At 36.1% G+C, this 19,826-nt stretch overlaps 1 protein-coding gene across 3 annotated transcripts in view; it reads left to right on the top strand.

The window, feature by feature from the left end:
* Efemp1 (EGF containing fibulin extracellular matrix protein 1) overlaps positions 1-19,826 on the top strand; it is a 59,296-nt gene that overhangs the window by 20,556 nt on the left and 18,914 nt on the right. For all 3 annotated transcript variants that reach the window (XM_074049753.1, XM_074049754.1, XM_020182324.2), the window contains exon 5: positions 19,188-19,310. In XM_074049753.1, the coding sequence (XP_073905854.1) occupies positions 19,188-19,310 (123 nt within the window). The remainder of the gene's footprint in view (positions 1-19,187; positions 19,311-19,826) is intronic.

Genomic DNA, 19,826 nt, shown 5'->3' with positions numbered 1-19,826 from the left:
CCATACAGTACCAGAGACAGGATAATTCATTCAGATACACAACCTGATGGGTGTGGTCAGCAGTATGGGCAAAGTCCTGTCCAATAGAAGAACCTGGTTGCTTCTAACAGCTCCTTTTGAATAAGTGCACCCTTTTCTTCTTCGCTGACCTGAGACTTCTAAAATGCTACCAATCTCCCCCAAATCCACTCCTAAATAATTCTTCTTTTATTTGAAAACTTTCCTTTTTATTATAATCCCCTTGTACTTCACTCTACAAACAAACAATAACCATGAGACAACTTTATGAGCAAGCACAAAAATTCCCTTGGGTTTTGCAGATTAGCATGTTCTCACATGCCTGTTACATAAAAGAAATTTAATAAACACTGTTCTTACTTTATAACTTTCATTCTAGACATTGTGATAATTGTGTGTTTCTTAAGAGAATCACGGAAAAACACTGTCAAGTTCTCCAATAGAAATCCCTGTTTTGTTTTGGTCACATTTTTCTTCCAATAGGCTATTTAAAAGCCTGCTCCTACAATCACCATATGTATGTTTAAATCATTTCTTCTCTCTCAAAACTTTACTGGGCGACATGCACTCAGCATAGCCGAAAGTTACAATAATTAGTTTGTGGAAGAGTTAAAAATTCAGAAACAACAATATCCAACACAACCTTTCTTGTGGTCCTAAGGAGTAACAAGAGGGCACTAATGAAGTCAAATAATACTCAAAGGGAGAAAGAAAAAAATGTAACCAAAAAGCTGAAAATTCAGTGAAGGTAGAGACCAAGAAATTGAAAAGGACCAAAAAAATCATTTGGTGACATGAAGTAAAGGCCACCAGCCACATCTGGTCTCTCCCAACAGAATAGTCTAGTAGCCAGATTGTGAATTGACCAGAGATAAGGAATACAGAAGAGGTTAATGCAGGTATTAAGAAGAATAATTAAATTCAAAGGAAGGTATTTTTTGGTAAAGAAGATAGAAATGGACAAATATTCTTAAATTGCTTGTAAAGTATATAGCACAGCTCTGCATGAAGTATAATACATTTTCCCCTTAGTTCAGTCTCCCCCAGATTTTTTTTCCAAATTTGTCCAGGTGTCTCTGATGCCAATAATAAAAACCTCCATGGTCCTTTTGAGTGGGTGGTGGAATAAGTAGGGGCCTCACAGTCAGGAAGAGGCCAGAATTGGGCCTCAGGCTTGGAGCATCCCAGGGAGGCTCATCTGGTCCATAAAACAGGCAGTGAGAGCTGAGGTGCGAGGCAGCCTTCAGGGGTGCTCCCAGTCAGATCTGGTTTCCTTTACCATGAAGTCCAGGGGGTAAAAAAGCATTATGCTCATAGGAGTTCCTCATATGCAGCCATCCATTTGCTAATACATTCTCTTGACATAAGTAGGCCCCTAAACTCCTCTTTCCTCATCACTAACTCTAAAATGACAGGCTAAGGATTATCTTTTCTGCCACTTACCATGAAACACAGCTCCAAACCAGTTTGTTGTAGGTTTCTGAGCTTAACCACATAGCTCACAACTGAGTGGATAATCAATCATTCTATGACTAAATCCATCTGGAACAAATTTGAAGAAGTGGTCATGTAAGTTTCTTTTGAAAAAAAACTAAACTGAAACCAGAGTTGATCTTTTCAAAGGTTCAGAAGGAAAAAAAAATAAAACTCAGCAATGATTTTCCCCCCAGAACTCAGGCAAGCTCACTAAGTAAAGTTTGTTCTGTCTTGCCCCCATTTTGCATTGCATTTAATCCTTCAGAGAGGTGGTCTACAAATGCACTGGGGAGAGTTTACTTTCCAAAGAATGAGATCATGATCTTCTCCTAGGGAAGAAAAGAAGGGAATGTGGTGTCACTAGATTGTCACCATAACTTCATGCTGCTCTTAAATTCCCAATCATGAAGGGTTCAACTGAGGGATTATGGGACCAAAAGAGCCTCTGTTTCCAGCACATTCTTTGCTGAATCACTACTTTTTTTCTTTGTAGGCATTAAAGAAAATTTAAATATAGAAAGCCTTGGTTTTTAAGGACAGCATCTTTCCCTGCCAGACCCCAAATTGTTAGAGTAAATTTAGGTCATATTTCTCCATGGATAGCCTCAAAGCTATACCATTCATGTGTTTGCTTGCTCAATTTGTAGTCCTTTATTTGTAGACTCATGTATTGATGCATTCAGTATGTTTAAACTATACTAAATGCCTAGGCCACTGCCTTTCTTCCAAGAGCTTTTCATCTATCCAAAAAAGTAAGATAAATTCAGATTTTTAAAAATTAAATGATACAAATAACTTATCGTAATGAGCTAAGTCAACAAATGTAGTTGAGACCCTACATTCCCATTTAGTCAATGGTAAATGGTGGTTACCAAACAACCTTGAAGGAGTCAGTGGAGGGATCGGTTGTTGCAACCATGTGGCCAATTCACAGACAGTGGATGTCATAAAGGATGACATATGGTTAAATATGTTAAATCATCCTACAAGAACTGAAGTGGGAGGGTGGGGGGTGGAAAAAGGCATATGTCAGTCTGATTTATAGACAAGTGAGTGAATTTCTCAAGAAAAAAGTTGCATTACTTTCAAGTATTGTACATATAGTAACAATGCTTGTAAAAGGCATAAAAGAGACCAATGGGTATTTTCAGGATCATAATAATTAACTCAAAACTATTTCTGATAATCATAGTTATTATTTTTGCATGTAAGTGCTTCTCCTGAGTCAAGCAGTTGTTTAAACAAGTTCAGCTCCAAGTAGGGTAAATGGTTTATAATATTCTTTAACAATATAGTTATTCATAGTTATTGTAAAGATAATCAATTACAAATTAATAAGATGCAATTTCATCTCCCACACCTCATGAAATAATCAATTAAGAGGTAACTAAGTCTTTAAATGATCTTTTGAACAATCAGCCTTTCTGGCTCATGCCTACAAACCTTAAACTATAAAATGTTCATTAGCTGTATGTTTGGCTAGAGGAATATGGAGCAACTCTCCAACTATAAACTGTGCCTACACATAGACTGTTAACAGCAATTACTCTTATTTTAATATTAAGACTGTGACCCTTTAAAATGAAATGAACTCAACATAAACAAAGTCATGCCTGGAATATTAGATTTTTGCAATTATCAGAAATTATGGCAAGAGACAATTATCATAGGCCCACTCCCTCCCAGCACCCTCCTACCACCCATTCTGAAAATTAATCACTATCCATTTGGCAAATATGCATGAATAAAGAGTAATCTTCTTACAGATCAAGAAGAGCAATGAGTTCTCCTGATGTATCTAGGGTAAATGCATCCTCCAATTAAAATTATTTCCACTTAAAAATAAGAATCTAAGGGGTACAGAACCACCGCCTACCACCCATTCTGAAAATTAACCCTCCTACCACCCATTCTGCAAATAAGCATGAATAAGAAGTAATCTTCATGTAGATCTGATATATCTAGGGTAAATACATTTTCCAATTAAAATTATTTCCACTTAAAAATAAGAATCTGAAGGGTAAAGGAAGGGAAATTGTGGTTTGAGAGTAGGGGTGAGACTGGACTGCTAAGCTAATAAAGCAAGAGTTTATGGACATAAGAAAATATAGTTGGAGCACTAAGATTCCAACTCACCCGTTAGAATAACTATCATCAAAAGCACCACCAACAACAAATGTTGGCTAGAATACAGGGAAAAAGTAACCCTCATACACTGCTGGTGGGCATGTAAGCTAGTACAACCACCTTGAAAACAATATGGAGGCTTCTTAAAAAACTAAACATAGATCTGCCATATGATCCAGCAATCCCACTCCTAGAAATAAAGGAATGTGACTCAGGTTATTACAAAGGCACATGCACACCCATGTTTATTGCAGCACTATTTACAACAGCCAAATTATGGAAACAGCCAAGATGCCCCACTACTAATGAATGGATTAAGAAAATGTGGTATTTATATATAATGGAATTTTACTCAGCCACAAAAAAGAATGAAATTTTGTCATTCACAAGTAAATGAATGGAACTGGAGAACATCATCTTAAGCAAAGTTATCCAGGCTCAGAAGGCCAAAAATTGTATGTTCTCCTCATATGCAGACTTTAGACCTAAAACAAATGCAGTAATATTATTGAACATGGTTCACATGCTAAGGGGAGAACACATACAGGAGGAATAGGAAAAGGTAGGAATCCCAAAACTTGAAAGTGTTTGATGTGCCCACTGTAGAGGAGTGAATAAAGTAATCTTAAACTGACAGAAGCCACCATGGGAAGGTGACCGGGAATTAGTGAAGAGGTCTGGTAGAGATGAACCAATTTGGGTTGTAATACACATAAGCATGGAAGCAATGCTAGGAATCTCTCTGTATAGCTGTCTTTATCTCAAACTAGCAAAAACGCTGTATCTTTCTTATTATTGCTTATGTCTTCTCTTCAACAAAATTGGAGAAAAGGGCAGAACAAGTTCTGCCTGGAAGCGAAGGGGGTAGGGAGGAGAGAGGGGGGTGGGGCAGGGGGGAGAGATGGCCCAAACAACATATGCGCATATGAATAAATGAATAAACAATAAAAAATTAAAAATAAAAAAGAATACATAGTTGGGGGTACGATATGATCAAAGTACTTCATATGCGTGTATGAAAATAAAATAATGAAACCTGTTAAAATTGTTTTTAAAAACAGAGGGGAAATAAGAGTAATAGAGGAGGTGGATTTAGTCAAAGTATATTATATGCATATGTGGAAATATCACAATGATACCCTAGTGTACAATTAATATGTGCTAATAAAAAAGAGAGAAAAAGAATATATAGTTTAATTCATGACTTAATTCAAAGGAATTTTAGCTGAATTTAGATCTTACTTTACTGTCTTTTTTTCTTCACTAAGTCTTGACTAATTTTTTCATCTTTGATCTATATGACCAACCCACAGCTAGTTTGCAAAGGTAAAAACACCTGGTTTGTCCATTTGTTGACCTGTTTTGAGTTTCCATTCTGAAACACTTAATAAACAATAGTCATGCCTGTATTTTTCCTCTCAAGGGCAGCAGTCTGCTGGAGATGATGTGTTAGTTGTCTGGATTTACTTTTTTATTTTGTATTGAGTTTGGGAGTAATATTGGAGAGGGATTTAACATTGCTTTGTTATTTACAGCTGGGGAAACAGCACAAAACCATGGGGTATATAAAGTGCTGAGTATATAAAGATAAAAACTTCTGGGACCTGCCCTCAAAGAGCTCACAGTCTATGAGGAAGCAGACAGTAATTACAATGTGATGTTTTGAGTTCAACTTTAGAGACTTCCTAGATAAGATTGACAGCAGGTCTCAGTCTTACAGAGTTGTGGGAATTAGACTTTAGATAATTGGAGGAAGGGGGAGGAGAAAGAATGTTCCAGGCAGAATGAGAAACATTTGTTAAGATTGTAAGTAGAAGACATAAGAAGAAAACAACAGATTGTTTAGTATAGCTTTAGACTCTAGTGTGTGAGAGTAGGAAGGAGTCAAATCACAAAGGGCCTTGTACGTCATGTTAGAAAGTTTGAGTTTCAGCCTGAAGATGGTGAAAAGTACTCTAAACCCTTGCTGGAACACTATAGGTGATTCCACTCACAACATTGTCTTCCTTGGGTTCCATCTTATATGAACCTCCACGTCAGCCCAACTACCTACAGCCAAATGCAATTCACTCTTGCCACTTGTCTGCCTCTACGAGCCTTCCTCTACCCTTCTACTTTACCAGCACAGATTCCCCTTCAAATTGGCAGCAACTTTACTATCTCTGGGAAGTCAACTTACTTGGCGAGGCTGCCCCCCCATCCATCTCTCTTTAACTGAAGTCAATCTAAAGATGAAGGAGTGTCTCAGGGTACTTTTTACAGCCCAGGGCCCTATTTAAGTTTGTTCTGACTAAAGAATTCTGGCATTCTTCATTATGATAATCCTAGGCACATATCAGTGGCTTATAACAATGTGATAGCCTCAATTAGTTGAAGGTAGCAATTGATCTCTCCATTAGATCTGATGTATAAATTCTAGCATTGTTATAAACAAGCAAAACACTGAAAAGAAATAATATTTTATAAAGTTTCCATAGTCCTTTACAATTAAACTACTACTGCAACTAAAACTTTTTATGTAATTAGAGGACTATGCCAAGTAAGGTAACGATATAGAATTTCTTTATAGCCTCCACAAAGCCTGAATTTCAATTTTGTTTTCAAAACAGTGTTCCAGTAAGTTTTAGTACAAGCTCTAAAATAGTAAAAATCCTTTAAAACTTGAGTTAGAGTCAATGTGGAGAAAAATTCAAAATGACCTAAAACCATACACTAAAAGCTGAGTGGATTTCTAAGGCCTGCTTGACTTCTGCAGCTTTTTCTTAAACTAAGATATTTTCTTCACCATATTATTTTATAAAACTTAAACTTACAAATAGACTTTTGCTGTTTTTACTATGAAATCCATGCTTATTTTTCCATGTAGCATTATTATAAGTGAAAAATATAACTAGTTCTAATTAATTATAATAAAATTGTATAAACCAATTAATAAATTATAATTTAGAAAAAGTAAATGATGTATTTCATGACTCTAAAACCCATGATCTTATGCACTTTTTTGTCTCAGTCATGTTTATGTTGTGAGCTACATAAGAAAACAAATTTACTCTGCAGTTGCCAAACTTTTTAAAAAGATCAAGTCTTCCCTTAAATTCTAATTCATGGTATAATAAATTATGTATAAGCATTCATTCTTATTATTACAAGATCAGAATAAAAGCTAGCATAAGCAACTACAGAAAGATACAATCTCAAATAAAATAACTTAGAATTAAAAAAAAAAAAACTAGCAGTGAGAGCATAGCCTGATTCCTCTACTTCTGAAAATTCAAAGAGATCAGTAACTGGAAGCCTCGCTCAGTGGACCTCCTTACACCTATCTGGCATCCTCACAGTCATCTACATAAGCTACAAATGTGCCTGAAGCCAAAGGCTTTCATTCAGAGCTTTTCATTCAAAGGTTTTCATAAACAAATTATTACATTTATAGGGAAAAATCATTCTTGGCTACTTTTAAAATTAACAATATGAATTGCCCAATTCTTCCATTTTCTTCCCAAGTGAAACTTGGAATATGATACATTGCATTGGATGTACTGCATACAGTAACCTTTTAAAGGATATATATATATAATCTCCTTCAAGAGGAGAAATGCCAAGAAATTCTCTTTAGGACTGGCTTAGTTTGGCATCTACCTGAATAATTGGCACTGATCCATCAGCCTTTGTACTCTGCCAACAGAGAAACCATGTACAGGGTGTGTTTGCCCATGAGATTTTTTTCAGTTCATATTGCCAAACAGACATTAAGCTACTCTGAATTCCTGACAAATATGTAACTTTGCAGGTACACAATAATGCATTTAAACATTGAAGAGAACTTTCTATTTATCACACTCTCCTTAACAAAGACATTTAATCATTTCCAAAAGGATGAGTCCAATTTTAGACTGTCCTTTGGCCTTACAGATTAAAAGAAGGGAGAACTTTGCTAAAAAAGTAAAAAAAGAGGAAAGAAAAAATAGAGACCAGTGACACTGGCCCAAAGAAAGCAAGAACAGGTTATTCAGATTTCCCAAGAGCCAACAATTTAAGTTAAAGAGGGGAAAAGAGATTAGAGCTAGAGAATGAACACTTTTTCAAACAATACTCAGGAATTCATTCAAAGTAACCATTATTTCAGATTCCTAAAACTGAAAGAGATCTCAGAGAATAGACAGTCCAAATTTACCAAACCCACCAAGGAAATGTAAGATAAAATGGTAGCTGTTGGATAGCTTTAGATTTGAAATCTTCAGAGTCAGTAGTTTTACTGAACAGGATTTTCCTTTGTCCCCTATCACCTTTAGGCACTCCTTCAACTAATACTCAGGAGTTAGTTGAATACTCTCCTTTACAATTCTGAAAGAATTTTAACACAGCAGAAAAATCCCAATCTACATCAACATGGCTTATCAGAAAATTACATTTAAGTTTGTGGGATAATTCATGGATAACTTGGGGAAAATGGTAACTATAGTATGAATTTGGAACAAAACCAAGGAATCCAATCTCTCTTGGCTTAATGGCACATTATGAAAGATTCAGGCACAATCTTATAGTAGCTCACACTTAACATTTTGATCACTGAATAATCGTATGCCCCAACATTAAAAAGGTAAAGAGCATTTCTCCTAAAAATCCTTATATATTACAAAGCATAATAAGTCAAAGACTTCTTAACTTTTTTTCTGCTCAAAGAGGAAGAAAGGAATAAATACCCCCCCCCCCAAGATGAGGTCTTTCCTTGATCAAGCAAGTTTGTCAGATGTTAGAGGATAAATTATGAAAGTTAACTTCACAACTATGTGAAGATACACATACATGTACCATGTGTCACAATCCTCTATATTAGGGTAGATACAGTATCTATTTTTTAATTATTTATTGTCAGCATTATCAAGCTTAGAGAAAAGTTAATTGTACAGAACAATGAACATTGGACACCAACCATCAAGATTAAAAAATTATTAACACTCTGTCACATTTGTATTTTACACCAAATTCCCCATCCACTGTGTGTATCTCCAGAGGTAGGAAGCTCATTACTTCCTGACACATTAAAACATCTAATGACCAGACATCTTTTCTTACGATGAAGTAAAATCTACCTTCCTTGAATACATTGATTCTAGTTGTGCCTTTGGGAAATAACATAGAAAAGATCATTTCCTTCTCTAAGCAGCCTTGCAAACCCATGAAGTCCACTCTCATAGTTGACTATGACTCTTGTCGGAGAAAGATAAGAATGAAGGGAGGGGCTCTAAGGTCTTCTGGACTAGCATTTTCTCCCACAAATTTTTATGTGTAATATTCTCCAGTTTTAGAGAAATAATATATGAAAACAATTCCATTTACAATAGCCTCAAAAAAAATCAAATACCTAGGAGTAAACTTAACAAAGGATGTGAACGACCTCTACAAGGAAAACTACAAACCCCTGAAGAAAGAGATCAAGAAAGACTACAGAAGGTGGAGAGATCTCCCGTGCTCATGGATTGCTAGAATCAACATAGTAAAATTGGCTATACTACCAAAAGCAATCTACATGTTTAATGTAGTTCCCATCAAAATCCCAATGACATTCATTACAGAGATTGAAAAATCTACCCTAAAATTCATTTGGAAACACAAGAGACCGCAAATAGCCAAGGCAATACTCAGCAAAAAGAACACTGGAGGTATCACAATACCCAACTTCAAACTACATTACAAAGCAATAGCAATAAAAACAGCATGGTACTGGCACAAAAACAGACATGAAGACCAGTGGAACAGGATAGAGGACCCAGATATGAATCCACACAACTGTACCCACCTTATTTTTGACAAAGATGCCAAAAACATACAATTGAGAAAAAGACAGCCTCTTCAACAAATGTTGTTGGGAAAAGTGGTTATCTGTCTGCAAGAAACTGAAACTAGATCCATGTTTATTACCCTGTACTAGTATCAACTCAAAATGGATCAAGAACCTTAATATCAGACTCCAAACTCTAAAGTTGATACAGGAAAGAGCAGGAAACACTCTGGAGGTAATAGGTGCAGGCAAGGACTTCCTCAATAGAACCCTAGCAGCTCAGCAACTAAGAGAAAGTATAGACAAATGGGACTTCATAAAATTGAAAAGCTCCTGCACAACAAAAGAAATAGTCTCTAAACTGAAGAGACCACCCACAGAGTGGGAAAAAAATATTTGTCAGCTATACATTAGACAAAGGACTGATAACCACAGTATATAAGGAATTCAAAAAACTAAACTCTCCCAAAATTGATGAACCAATAAAGAAATGGGCAACTGAACTAAACAGAACTTTCTCAAAAGAAGAAATTCAAATGGCCAAAAAACACATGCAAAAATGCTCACCATCTCTAGCCATAAAGGAAATGCAAATCAAAACCATACTAAGATTCCACCTCACCCCTGTTAGAATAGCCATCATTAAAAACACCACTAACAACAGGTATTGGCTAGGATGTGGGGAAAAAGGAACCCTCTTACACTGCTGGTGGGAATGCAAACTAGTGCAACCACTCTGGAAAAAAATATGGAGGCTTCTTAAAAATCTAAACATAGACCTGCCATATGATCCAGCAATCCCACTCCTGGGGATATACCCAAAGGTATGCGACACGGGTTACTCCAGAGGCATCTGCACACCCATGTTTATTGCAGTGCTATTCACAATAGCCAAGTTATGGAAACAGCCAAGATGCCTCACTACTGATGAATGGATTAAGAAAATGTGGTATTTGTACACAATGGAATTCTACTCAGCCATGAAGAAGAATGAAATCTTATCATTCTCAAGTAAATGGATGGAACTGGAGAACATCATTCTGAGGGAGGTTAGCCAGGCTCAGAGACCAAAAATTGTATGTTCTCCCTCATATGTGGACTTTAGATCTAGGGCAAATACAGCAATGTGATTGGACTTGGGTTACATGATAAGGTGAGAGCACTCACGGGAGGTATGGGTAAGATAGGAAACCCAAAAAACATTATAGTATTTGATGTCCTCACTGCAGAGGAACTAATACAGAAACTTTAAAGCGACAGAGGTCAATATGAGAAGGGGATCAGGAACTAGAAAAAAGGTCAGTTAGAGATGAATCAACTTAGAATGTAACACATTTATACGTGGAAGCAATACTAGGAATCTCCCTGTATAGCTATCCTTATCTCAACTAGCAAAAATGCTTTGTCTTTCTTATTGTTTATACTCTCGCTTCAACAAAATGAGAAATAAGGGCAGAACAGATTCTGGCTGAAAGCGAGGGGAGGCGCAGGGGTGGGGGGGTAGAAATGGCCCAGACAATGTATGCACATATGAATAAATGAGAAAAAATTATTCTCCAGTTTCAATTTTGTCATTTTTAAAGTATGGGCTGTTTTGAAGTATATGCCTTCTTCTCCAAACAAGGGGTTTTTTCCCCCTGTTTTGTTACTATTATCATTGTTCTTTGTTTTTATCTTAATTGTATTGTATGTACAGAGTATAATTTATATTTTCAATTCTTTGAAATTTATTTAGACCTGACCTAAGGCCAGCACACATTTTCTTTTAATGTTTCCTCGGTACTTAAAAAGTTTATATATCTACATAGTGTCTCCTACATATGTATATTTTATACATAATAATATAATGTGTGTATATATATGCATATGTATCAATTCGTTCAAATTTTTTAATCATGCTATTTGTATTTTCTCTTCATTTCTGCAAATGTATGCTGATTCTTTCAGCTCCTGGCAGAGATGTGTTAAAATCTTCCCATAATTATGCTTTGTTTTTCCTTTTACTTTTATTCACTTTTGTTTCATCTATGCTCATTCTATTTGGATAAATGTATTTATTTAGAATTTCTACATTCTCCTGGTGAACTAAAAGTTGTTATTATGTAGTATTCCTTATGGTTCTCTAATGATCTTTTTCCCTTTAAAGTCAATTTTTTCTGGTGTTAAAATTGTGAAGGTAACTTACTTCTGGTAGTTTTTGAATGATATGTTTTTCATTATTTTTCTTTTAATCTCTGTGTCTTTATATTCAAATTGTCACTTAAAACAGCATATTTGAGCTTCACTTTTTAATCAATCTGATAACTTCTGGTTTTTTAGTGAGAGCATACTGTCCATTTAGCCTTAATATCACTACTGGTGCATATAGGCTCAAAAATACCATTCTACTACTTGCCTTCTATTTGTTCTACATATTTGAGTTTCATTTTCTCCCCTTCTTGCCTTCTCTCTAAATTGATGGAGTATTTTGTATGATTTTGTTTTCCCCTCAATTAGTTTTCTAGTTTTATGTTCTCTCTCTACTCCTTCAGTGTTAGCCCTAGGGATTACTTGAACATGCATCCATGACTTACCAAAATCTAAAATAAATTGGAGTTTTATCCCTTCCTAGGTAGAGCAAGGACCTTAAAATATGCAAACTCCATTTACCCTCCTGCCAACCTGTATGCTATTATTCTCATGTGTTTTTATTGTAAACATTTTACAAATTCCCCTCAAGCCTTACTATTACTGTTTTACATAGTCTGTATTCATTTAGATTTGTTTACCCATGTAGTTATCCTTTCCAGTGCTTCTCATTGTGCTGGATTTTACATCAAAAAGAGAAAAGAAACAGAATTTAATACAAATTTGGTGAGTTCATTGGCACCACCTTCATTCTACCACTCTGCTCCATTTGGAATTCAGAAAAATATGTGGGAACATTGTGCAGAGATAGTATGAGTACGATGGGATGAAATGGGCAAGAAATATACACGAGAAGGTAACTGTCTGAAGGCAAGAGGCACAAAGATACTTTATTTTTAAAAACTTCAGGCAGTTCATGAGTTGGAGAAGTATGGCCAAGTTACACTCACCAAATTTAGTAGTATGACTCAATTTAGTGGGCACAAAAGCTGCTTATTGTTGAATGAATAACAAGTATAATGTAATTGGTCTCATATAATTAGGACGTCACCAAGCTATGCTTGTTATAATTGGCATAGCCATAGCCAGGGGCTTTTGTGACCTCAAGTGATGATTTGCCTAAAGGAGTAAGCCAGGAATTATATATGCTTTGGGCTGGGCAGACTGGCTAACCTGGCTGTAAAGCTTCAGAGGCAGGCCAAGAACCAAATCACAGTGCTCATGTAGGGTTCGATGGTTCAGTTGAACCTAGTTTGCTCTCCATTCAGTTCATCAACCTCCAGGGTTTGATTTGGGGCCCAAGAGGCTGGAGGATGAGGGAGAAGGTGAAGTAGCGGGACACCAAGAAAACACGACTGAAATGGCAGTACAAAAGCTTCCTATAGTAAAGTAAGATCATAATCCCTCCGAAGGTCGTCCATGTTGAAACAGATTGCTAGGCTGTATAGAATATACTTCAACCTTCACACACAAGGTCTTTAATTCCTAATACTGAGCCACCCTGGAACAAAGACTGATGGTACTGATTTGTTCAAAGCACAATCTTATTCCTCAAGGTTATATATTGATGATTGGTTATAGCATCCTAAATTTCAGGGCTTTTTTACTAAACATCTTTCATGGCTAAGAGTTTAGTTGGATATGACATATTCACAGAAAGTATTCCCCTAACCCTAAAGAACCATTTATCCATAGAAAAATGTTTCCTTAAAGTTCTGAAAGCAATAGGCTTCACTTTGACAGTGTGTGAAATGAGTTGAAGAATGAGCATGAAAGCTTTGTTTCCTTGCTTGTTCTTCTGTGATGGATCCATTCAGATTATGCATAATGCAATGAGTCACAGATTTATCATTCACACACACCAGTTGGTTTTCTTCCCACATTCATGAACAATATGTCTAACTTCACCCAATCATCTTGTAAATGAATACTATTATCCACAAAGGAAACTAGACAAGCGAGGGTCCATTTTCTGTGCAAAATTCATCATCATTTTTGCAAAAGCAGCTACAGTACATGTAGCATGATTTTTCCATATGGGAACAGCATATTGCAAGATTCTAACAGAACACAGTGCAATGTAAAGGACTTCCAGAACAATTGATTCCTCACTCTAAAACAAAGAAAATGAATTATCAAGGGGGCTGATATTTGTTAAGTTTGGTGATATTTTTGTTTATCATCTAAAGCACACTAAATTATTAACAATGTGCTTTTCCAGAACTGATAAGAATCTAGAACTATAAATCTACTGCTGCCATGGATGAAGACAGTTCTCTTGTTACTTAGTATCAGTATTTATTTTCTCCACTAGAACTGCTTAGCTTGGGTGAATTCTAGCTGATAATTTCAGAAGGGTGAAAAGCTAACTAGAACTGGGCATTTGGCCCAGATAAATCTGATTCCAGTACTATGAAAGAAGCAGCAAAGGAACCAGAAAGTCTTTGACAAAAATTATTGATAACTGGCTAAGCAATGGGGAAGGAAACAGAAAACTTGGAGAGCTATGAATGTTATTCTAAGTAAAAGAAAGACTCAAGGGAAGAATCAAGGTGCTATAAGATTAACAACCCTCTCTTTAATACTAACAAAATTAAATATTTATGACTATGGCAAAAACCTCTGCTATCCAGAACTCTTTGGAAATAACTCTTTCTGAAGACCTAATTTGCAGAAGCAAACTGGAAATTTTGGATTTAAATCTCTGCTTTGTGTGGCCTTAGGCAATTTACCTCAGAGTCTACACTTCAATAATGTCCTCATTCCTCATCTGTAAATTGTGGACCATGTGATCACCTATTCCACAGGGCTGTTATTAGGATTAAATTGGAGACTGTAAATCTGACTTTCTAGTCAAATAATAGATCTTTTCATATTGCTAGGCATTTATCTACTTGTACCAATTTATTTTAGAATTTTAACAAATTTGCATATAAAGTTATAAAAACTATTATATACCTTCTTCTTAATAAGATTTCAATCAACATAATTAAATGTGTTGACTACTTGAGGTTATAATTACCAATAGCATAGATAATATAGTGAAACAGTAACCCCAACTTTTGTAAAGATAGTTCCTACCTTCCAGGATTATTTTGAAAAAAGTAAGATGAATACTCCAAATCTATAATCTCTTCATCCAATGAGTCATATTTTTCCTTTAAAAATTTCAGTGGTATCATGGCCCTAGATCACATAGGCAGTGACAGAATCAAAATAACTGCTATCTCTTTTACTCCTGTTTCAGTGATCCCCCTTTACTAGTCCACAGTGGCTTACTCAAAAAGTAGTTCTGAATTATTTCTTAAACCTAAAGCAGCAAAAAATTAGAAAAGTCTAAATTGTACAGCATTCAAGATGCAGATAATTGTTGCCTATAAAACACACTGAAGTGACTCCATGTCGTGGTAAGTTATCAAATTATGGAAAGAACATTGCAGAGATTAAAATGTTGCATAAGAGAGAGAAAGCAGCATGAGTCAGGGGTTTGGGAAATATGAGTCAGACTAAAAGGAAGGAGCCAAAAACATAGAGAACCAAGGCCTAGGCAGGGACTGAATGGACACCACAGTGATGTGGACATCATTGCCTCCATTAGCTTTGAGAGAAAACCAAATTTGTGGTTCCATCAACCAGAGGTCAGTGTGATAAAGAGACTAGAAATAAGAGCTAAGCAAAGATTAGACTGGATTACTTAAATCAACTAAATTTGCCAAAGTCAGCAAGAGAGGGACCTACAACAGTATAAATCACTAGGAGCAAGACCGTGGACACATTTTTGAAAAATGAGGATATCACCAAATATTGCCATAGCTATTCTTAATATATTAGAATGATGAAATGTGTTGTGATATTTTGGGAAGCACATTCTATTATTTTGTTCTTTGGTAATGTTAACATTGGGCCGTGACTGTTTAATTCAGAACTGCTTACTATGGTATTCAATACAAACTCTCTAATCCCACCTTTAAAGCCCTGACTTTTGCTGATGACTTGTGCCAGCATTTTATGTGCACATCTGCCAGGCACTGCCACCATTCCCCTCACATACAACCCCTGCAGCAATGCTGTCTCCAGCTCTCCTCCATTTATCTTCTGCAAAGTAGCTAGGCCTTCTCAACGTTTACTTAACATAACCTGCCTTCTTAGAAACAACCTTCTTTCTCCAACTCATGCATCTCACCTTTAAACTGCATATCTGAGTCCACCTTCTCTGGCAAATCTTCCATGGCTGCTTACCTTCGATGCTGCTTCATCCCTTACTAGCTCTACACTTCTGCACTCAGTTGCTCTGCGTTATTCCCACTGACTGACATCTTGCTGATGATGCTATGTTTCTCAGATCTTGCCTATTACTCTGCCTTACAAATTTTAGTTCTCTCAGATAAAACACTAATTCTACTTTACTTAAACTTTCACCAATTCTCAGCAAATAGTAATACTCATTCATTCATTTATTGAGCAAATACTTATTTTTTAAAAAACCACCATGTTTTATGCACTATACTAGACACTAGGAACAAAGGAAAAAAGAAAACAGATTTCACCTTCAGGAAGCTTGGGTCCAGAGCACAGGTCATATGTTAATTGCTTATAAAAAGAATGACAAGTGAGCTTAATTGTCAAAGATAAATGATAGATAATTAAAAACAAAACAAAAATTCCTCTCCCCAGAGTACTTGTTCCTAGATTGTCAGGACAATCATGGCTGACCTGAGTCTATTAAATAAAGCCTTGCTTTTGCTCATGCAGGTAGCTCCTATATAAATGTAGGAAACTTATCTTGCTAACACATCATAGAGGTGCTTTTCCGAGTTAGCAATTTTTGTATCAGATTGAATTTTAGGATATTTGAGACATATAGAAATGCATACCAGTAGAAAAGATGAACATAAAAGTTTAACAATGTATACTGACATTAATATGACTTTGTATAGATGTGAAAACAAGCAATAACAGAATCTCAATGTATAATTTTCAAAATAATAGAACTATGTTATTTAAAGAAATGGACATTATAATTGAAGATAGTTCAAAGAATTACAGTCTATTAATAGCTTTAAGTGTTAGATAAACTGCTAAAAGTGAGGGAGAGGGAAGAAATATTCTAAACTGTAGTCAGAAAAACTCTAAGTGGAAATGTAATTAGTAGTCACTTCCTGGTCACCAAGTTTATTTCTTGACTATTTCGTAAGTACAAGTAAGTAGAAAATAAAATCACCAGTCAACTCCAGGTGAGACAAGTCCTGGTGCAGCTTTTTGGTTTGGAGTAAAGAATGGAAAATAACACTGGCAGTGGAGGTAGTGGTATTTATTAAATTACTTTAACTCTCCAAATATAAAATATTTCTTATCAGAAGCTAAGTAGACCTGCTTCTTAAGGAGTAGCTCAGGTCTGCATGTTTAAAACCTATTTAATGATAGATTGATCCCACTGGAAATGTTAGCCTATTTATCAAAGAGACTTCAGAATGAAGAATGAGAAAATAGGAAGGAAATTGCAGGACATCAGAAATGTAATGGGGTGGAGGCACTTTGCAAAGAAATGTCTCAGGAAGAAAAGCCTCAGTCACTGGTGAGGCCTCCCTTGGAAATGCAGCAGCCAGCCCAAGCCCTTGATCTCCCGCCAACAAGGATGGAGGAAACTTGCCACATTTGAGTCTAACGTAGCTGTATCTCTCAGGGCTGTTATCACTGCAAATGCTGGCAAATGTTCTTGACATAAAACAATAGGAATTCTGCTGTCATTTCTGCATTAGCAAGTCATAAAACTCTGAAGAAACCCCAGTAGAAAGGTTTTCATCAAGTGTGTATGAGAAAATAATAAAAGACACAAAAGGGAGCAGATCATTTCACAGCAAGATCATTGTGTCATTGCATCGTACCTAAAAAGGACAGTTTGTGATCACTGACTTGAAAATAGTAGTAATAGTACTAATAAATTTCAAAAAATACCAAAAATATAACAAAGACAGCTAAAACTTTAAAACCAGGATTAAAGAATTACATTAGAAGGTGCTTGGCTAGGTCATTCTCCATGCATTGTTCAAGTGTGTTTTATCTCCTCTCCCCTTTCCACTGGAAAGAGTCTCTCATCATTTCCACACTCAGCCAAGTGAAGTTGTTATCTCAGGACAACCTTCTTACAACCTCAGGCTTCTTGCATTATTACATTGTGTAGCATAAATGGAACAGTTCTCCTTGAAAATACGGACAAATGAAATACAAAACAACATAAAAGGCCATTCTCTGAGCTTAAAGGGAAGGCAGGAATGGAGTAAATTCTAATTGCTAATGGCTCTTTTTTTTAACTGATTTCTTGGCTCAGTATTTCTTTCAAAGCACCACTCTGGATCTTCCAGAGTGATGAACTGAGACCCCTTCAGTCCTTCTTGGTTTCACACAAAATTTGTCAACTAGGAATTACAAATTTTATGACCTTTTTAATGAAGCTTGGTCTTCCCTTGCTGGAGAATGGCAAAATTGTGAAATGCTTTTATTTGCTCTATTTAACATCATGGTATGGGAGAGTTGAATGAATACAAGGTAATATAGATAAGGAAAAAATGCACTTCACTGTAACTCTCTGTATATATACAAATTCATATCACATTTTTATTCGTTTTTGGAGGTACTGGGATTTGAACTCGGGGCCCCATGTTTGCTAGGCCAGCTCTCTGCCAGTTGAGCGACACCCCAGCCAGATCACATTTTCATCCAAAATGAATTTTTTAAGTTGGCTTTTTATGTTATTATTGAGCTTTTTTCACTTTTCTGGAACTGTGACCTGCCTTTCCTTAAGCCACGTTTGGTAAATTATTCCCAGAAGTAAAATGCTTTGGGAAAATACATATTTTAAACTATACCAGCTTATCTGTCCTAGAGAAATATGTTCAAATTGAATCCTTTACATTTTGAAATTTGCAGTGAAAGGTTTATGCATACATGTTACTCTACCATCTGCAGAAAAATTAAAAACCAGCAACAGGAAATATATGATATTAAAGCTTAGTTGTACTAAGCTTTTATTGGGTAGTTAGCGATTTGTCAACAGAAATTATCCAAATGTAATACATTGGATGGCAAAAAGCATGTATCATACAACTTATTTAAATTTCAAAACAATACCATAAATTCTAATGAGTACATCCTTATATAATAAAAGTATAAACCCAGTATACTTCTATAAAAGTATAAAAGTAGGTGGTGGATAGAGAGAAAAGGATGGACTGAGGCTTTAACCACATCTGAAGTGTTTCATTTCTTAACAGAACAGATGGAGCAGAAACAAGTACAGCAAAAGTTCGCATTTGTTAAATCTGAGGGGTACATACTGTTGTCTGAAATTATTGTATGAACACTTGAAATAATTTCTAATTTTAAGCATTCCCAATATAACAATATCATAATGCTTTCAAGAATAAAGTTAAAATTCACTTTATTAAAACTATAATGGTACTTGGCCCAATGGTGGTACCCGTCTATAATTCTAGCACTTGGGAGGCTGAGGCAGGAGGATCACAAGCTTAAGGCCAGCTTGGGCTATATAATAAGACTCTGTCTCAAAACAAACAAACAAACAAAAGTATAATGGCAAAATGAAGGGAATATTCGCGTCTTCACAAGCAACTAAAACTATGATTCGTGTCTTTGACAGATATTGATGAGTGCACTGCAGGGACGCACAACTGTAGAGCAGACCAAGTCTGCATCAATTTACGAGGCTCCTTCACATGCCAGTGCCCTCCTGGGTATCAGAAGCGAGGCGAGCAGTGTGTAGGTAAGTTCCATGGTGTGGTAAGCAAGGTCCCATCTTGAGCATCTTCAGGCATTCAAAGCAAAGCACTCCTACTTATTTGGAGAATAATAACTAACACCTGCTTCCTCTTCCTGGACTACCAATCTATTTTCCAACTAACAAGCATTAACATTAAAGGTTGAGTTGAGCCTATTCTGAGTATAAAAAGGCTGTAGACTAAGTTATAATAGAAATCTGGCTATGAATGGAATCATAAAGACAACCAAGAAAATAATTTTTATTAGGGGGCATAGCACTAACACACTGGCAACATGGGCTTCATTCACTGACACCTAGCATGGAACATGGGGCAAATGGTGAGGTAAAATTCCAGCTCCACCCCTACGTCATTTTGAGAATTTGGTCAAGGTCCTTAAATTCTCTGTGTTGCCTTGTCCATTTGTCCTGTGGAGATGCCATCAATCCCTATATCAGGAGCTCACATATGGCAGTGCTTAGAACAGCAACTGGACCTGTGCTGTATGGCTGGGTGCTATC

The sequence above is a fragment of the Castor canadensis genome, chromosome 12 (assembly GCF_047511655.1).
Source record: "Castor canadensis chromosome 12, mCasCan1.hap1v2, whole genome shotgun sequence".
Taxonomy (NCBI): Eukaryota; Metazoa; Chordata; class Mammalia; order Rodentia; family Castoridae; genus Castor; species Castor canadensis.
This window is presented reverse-complemented; position numbering and strand designations above follow the sequence as displayed.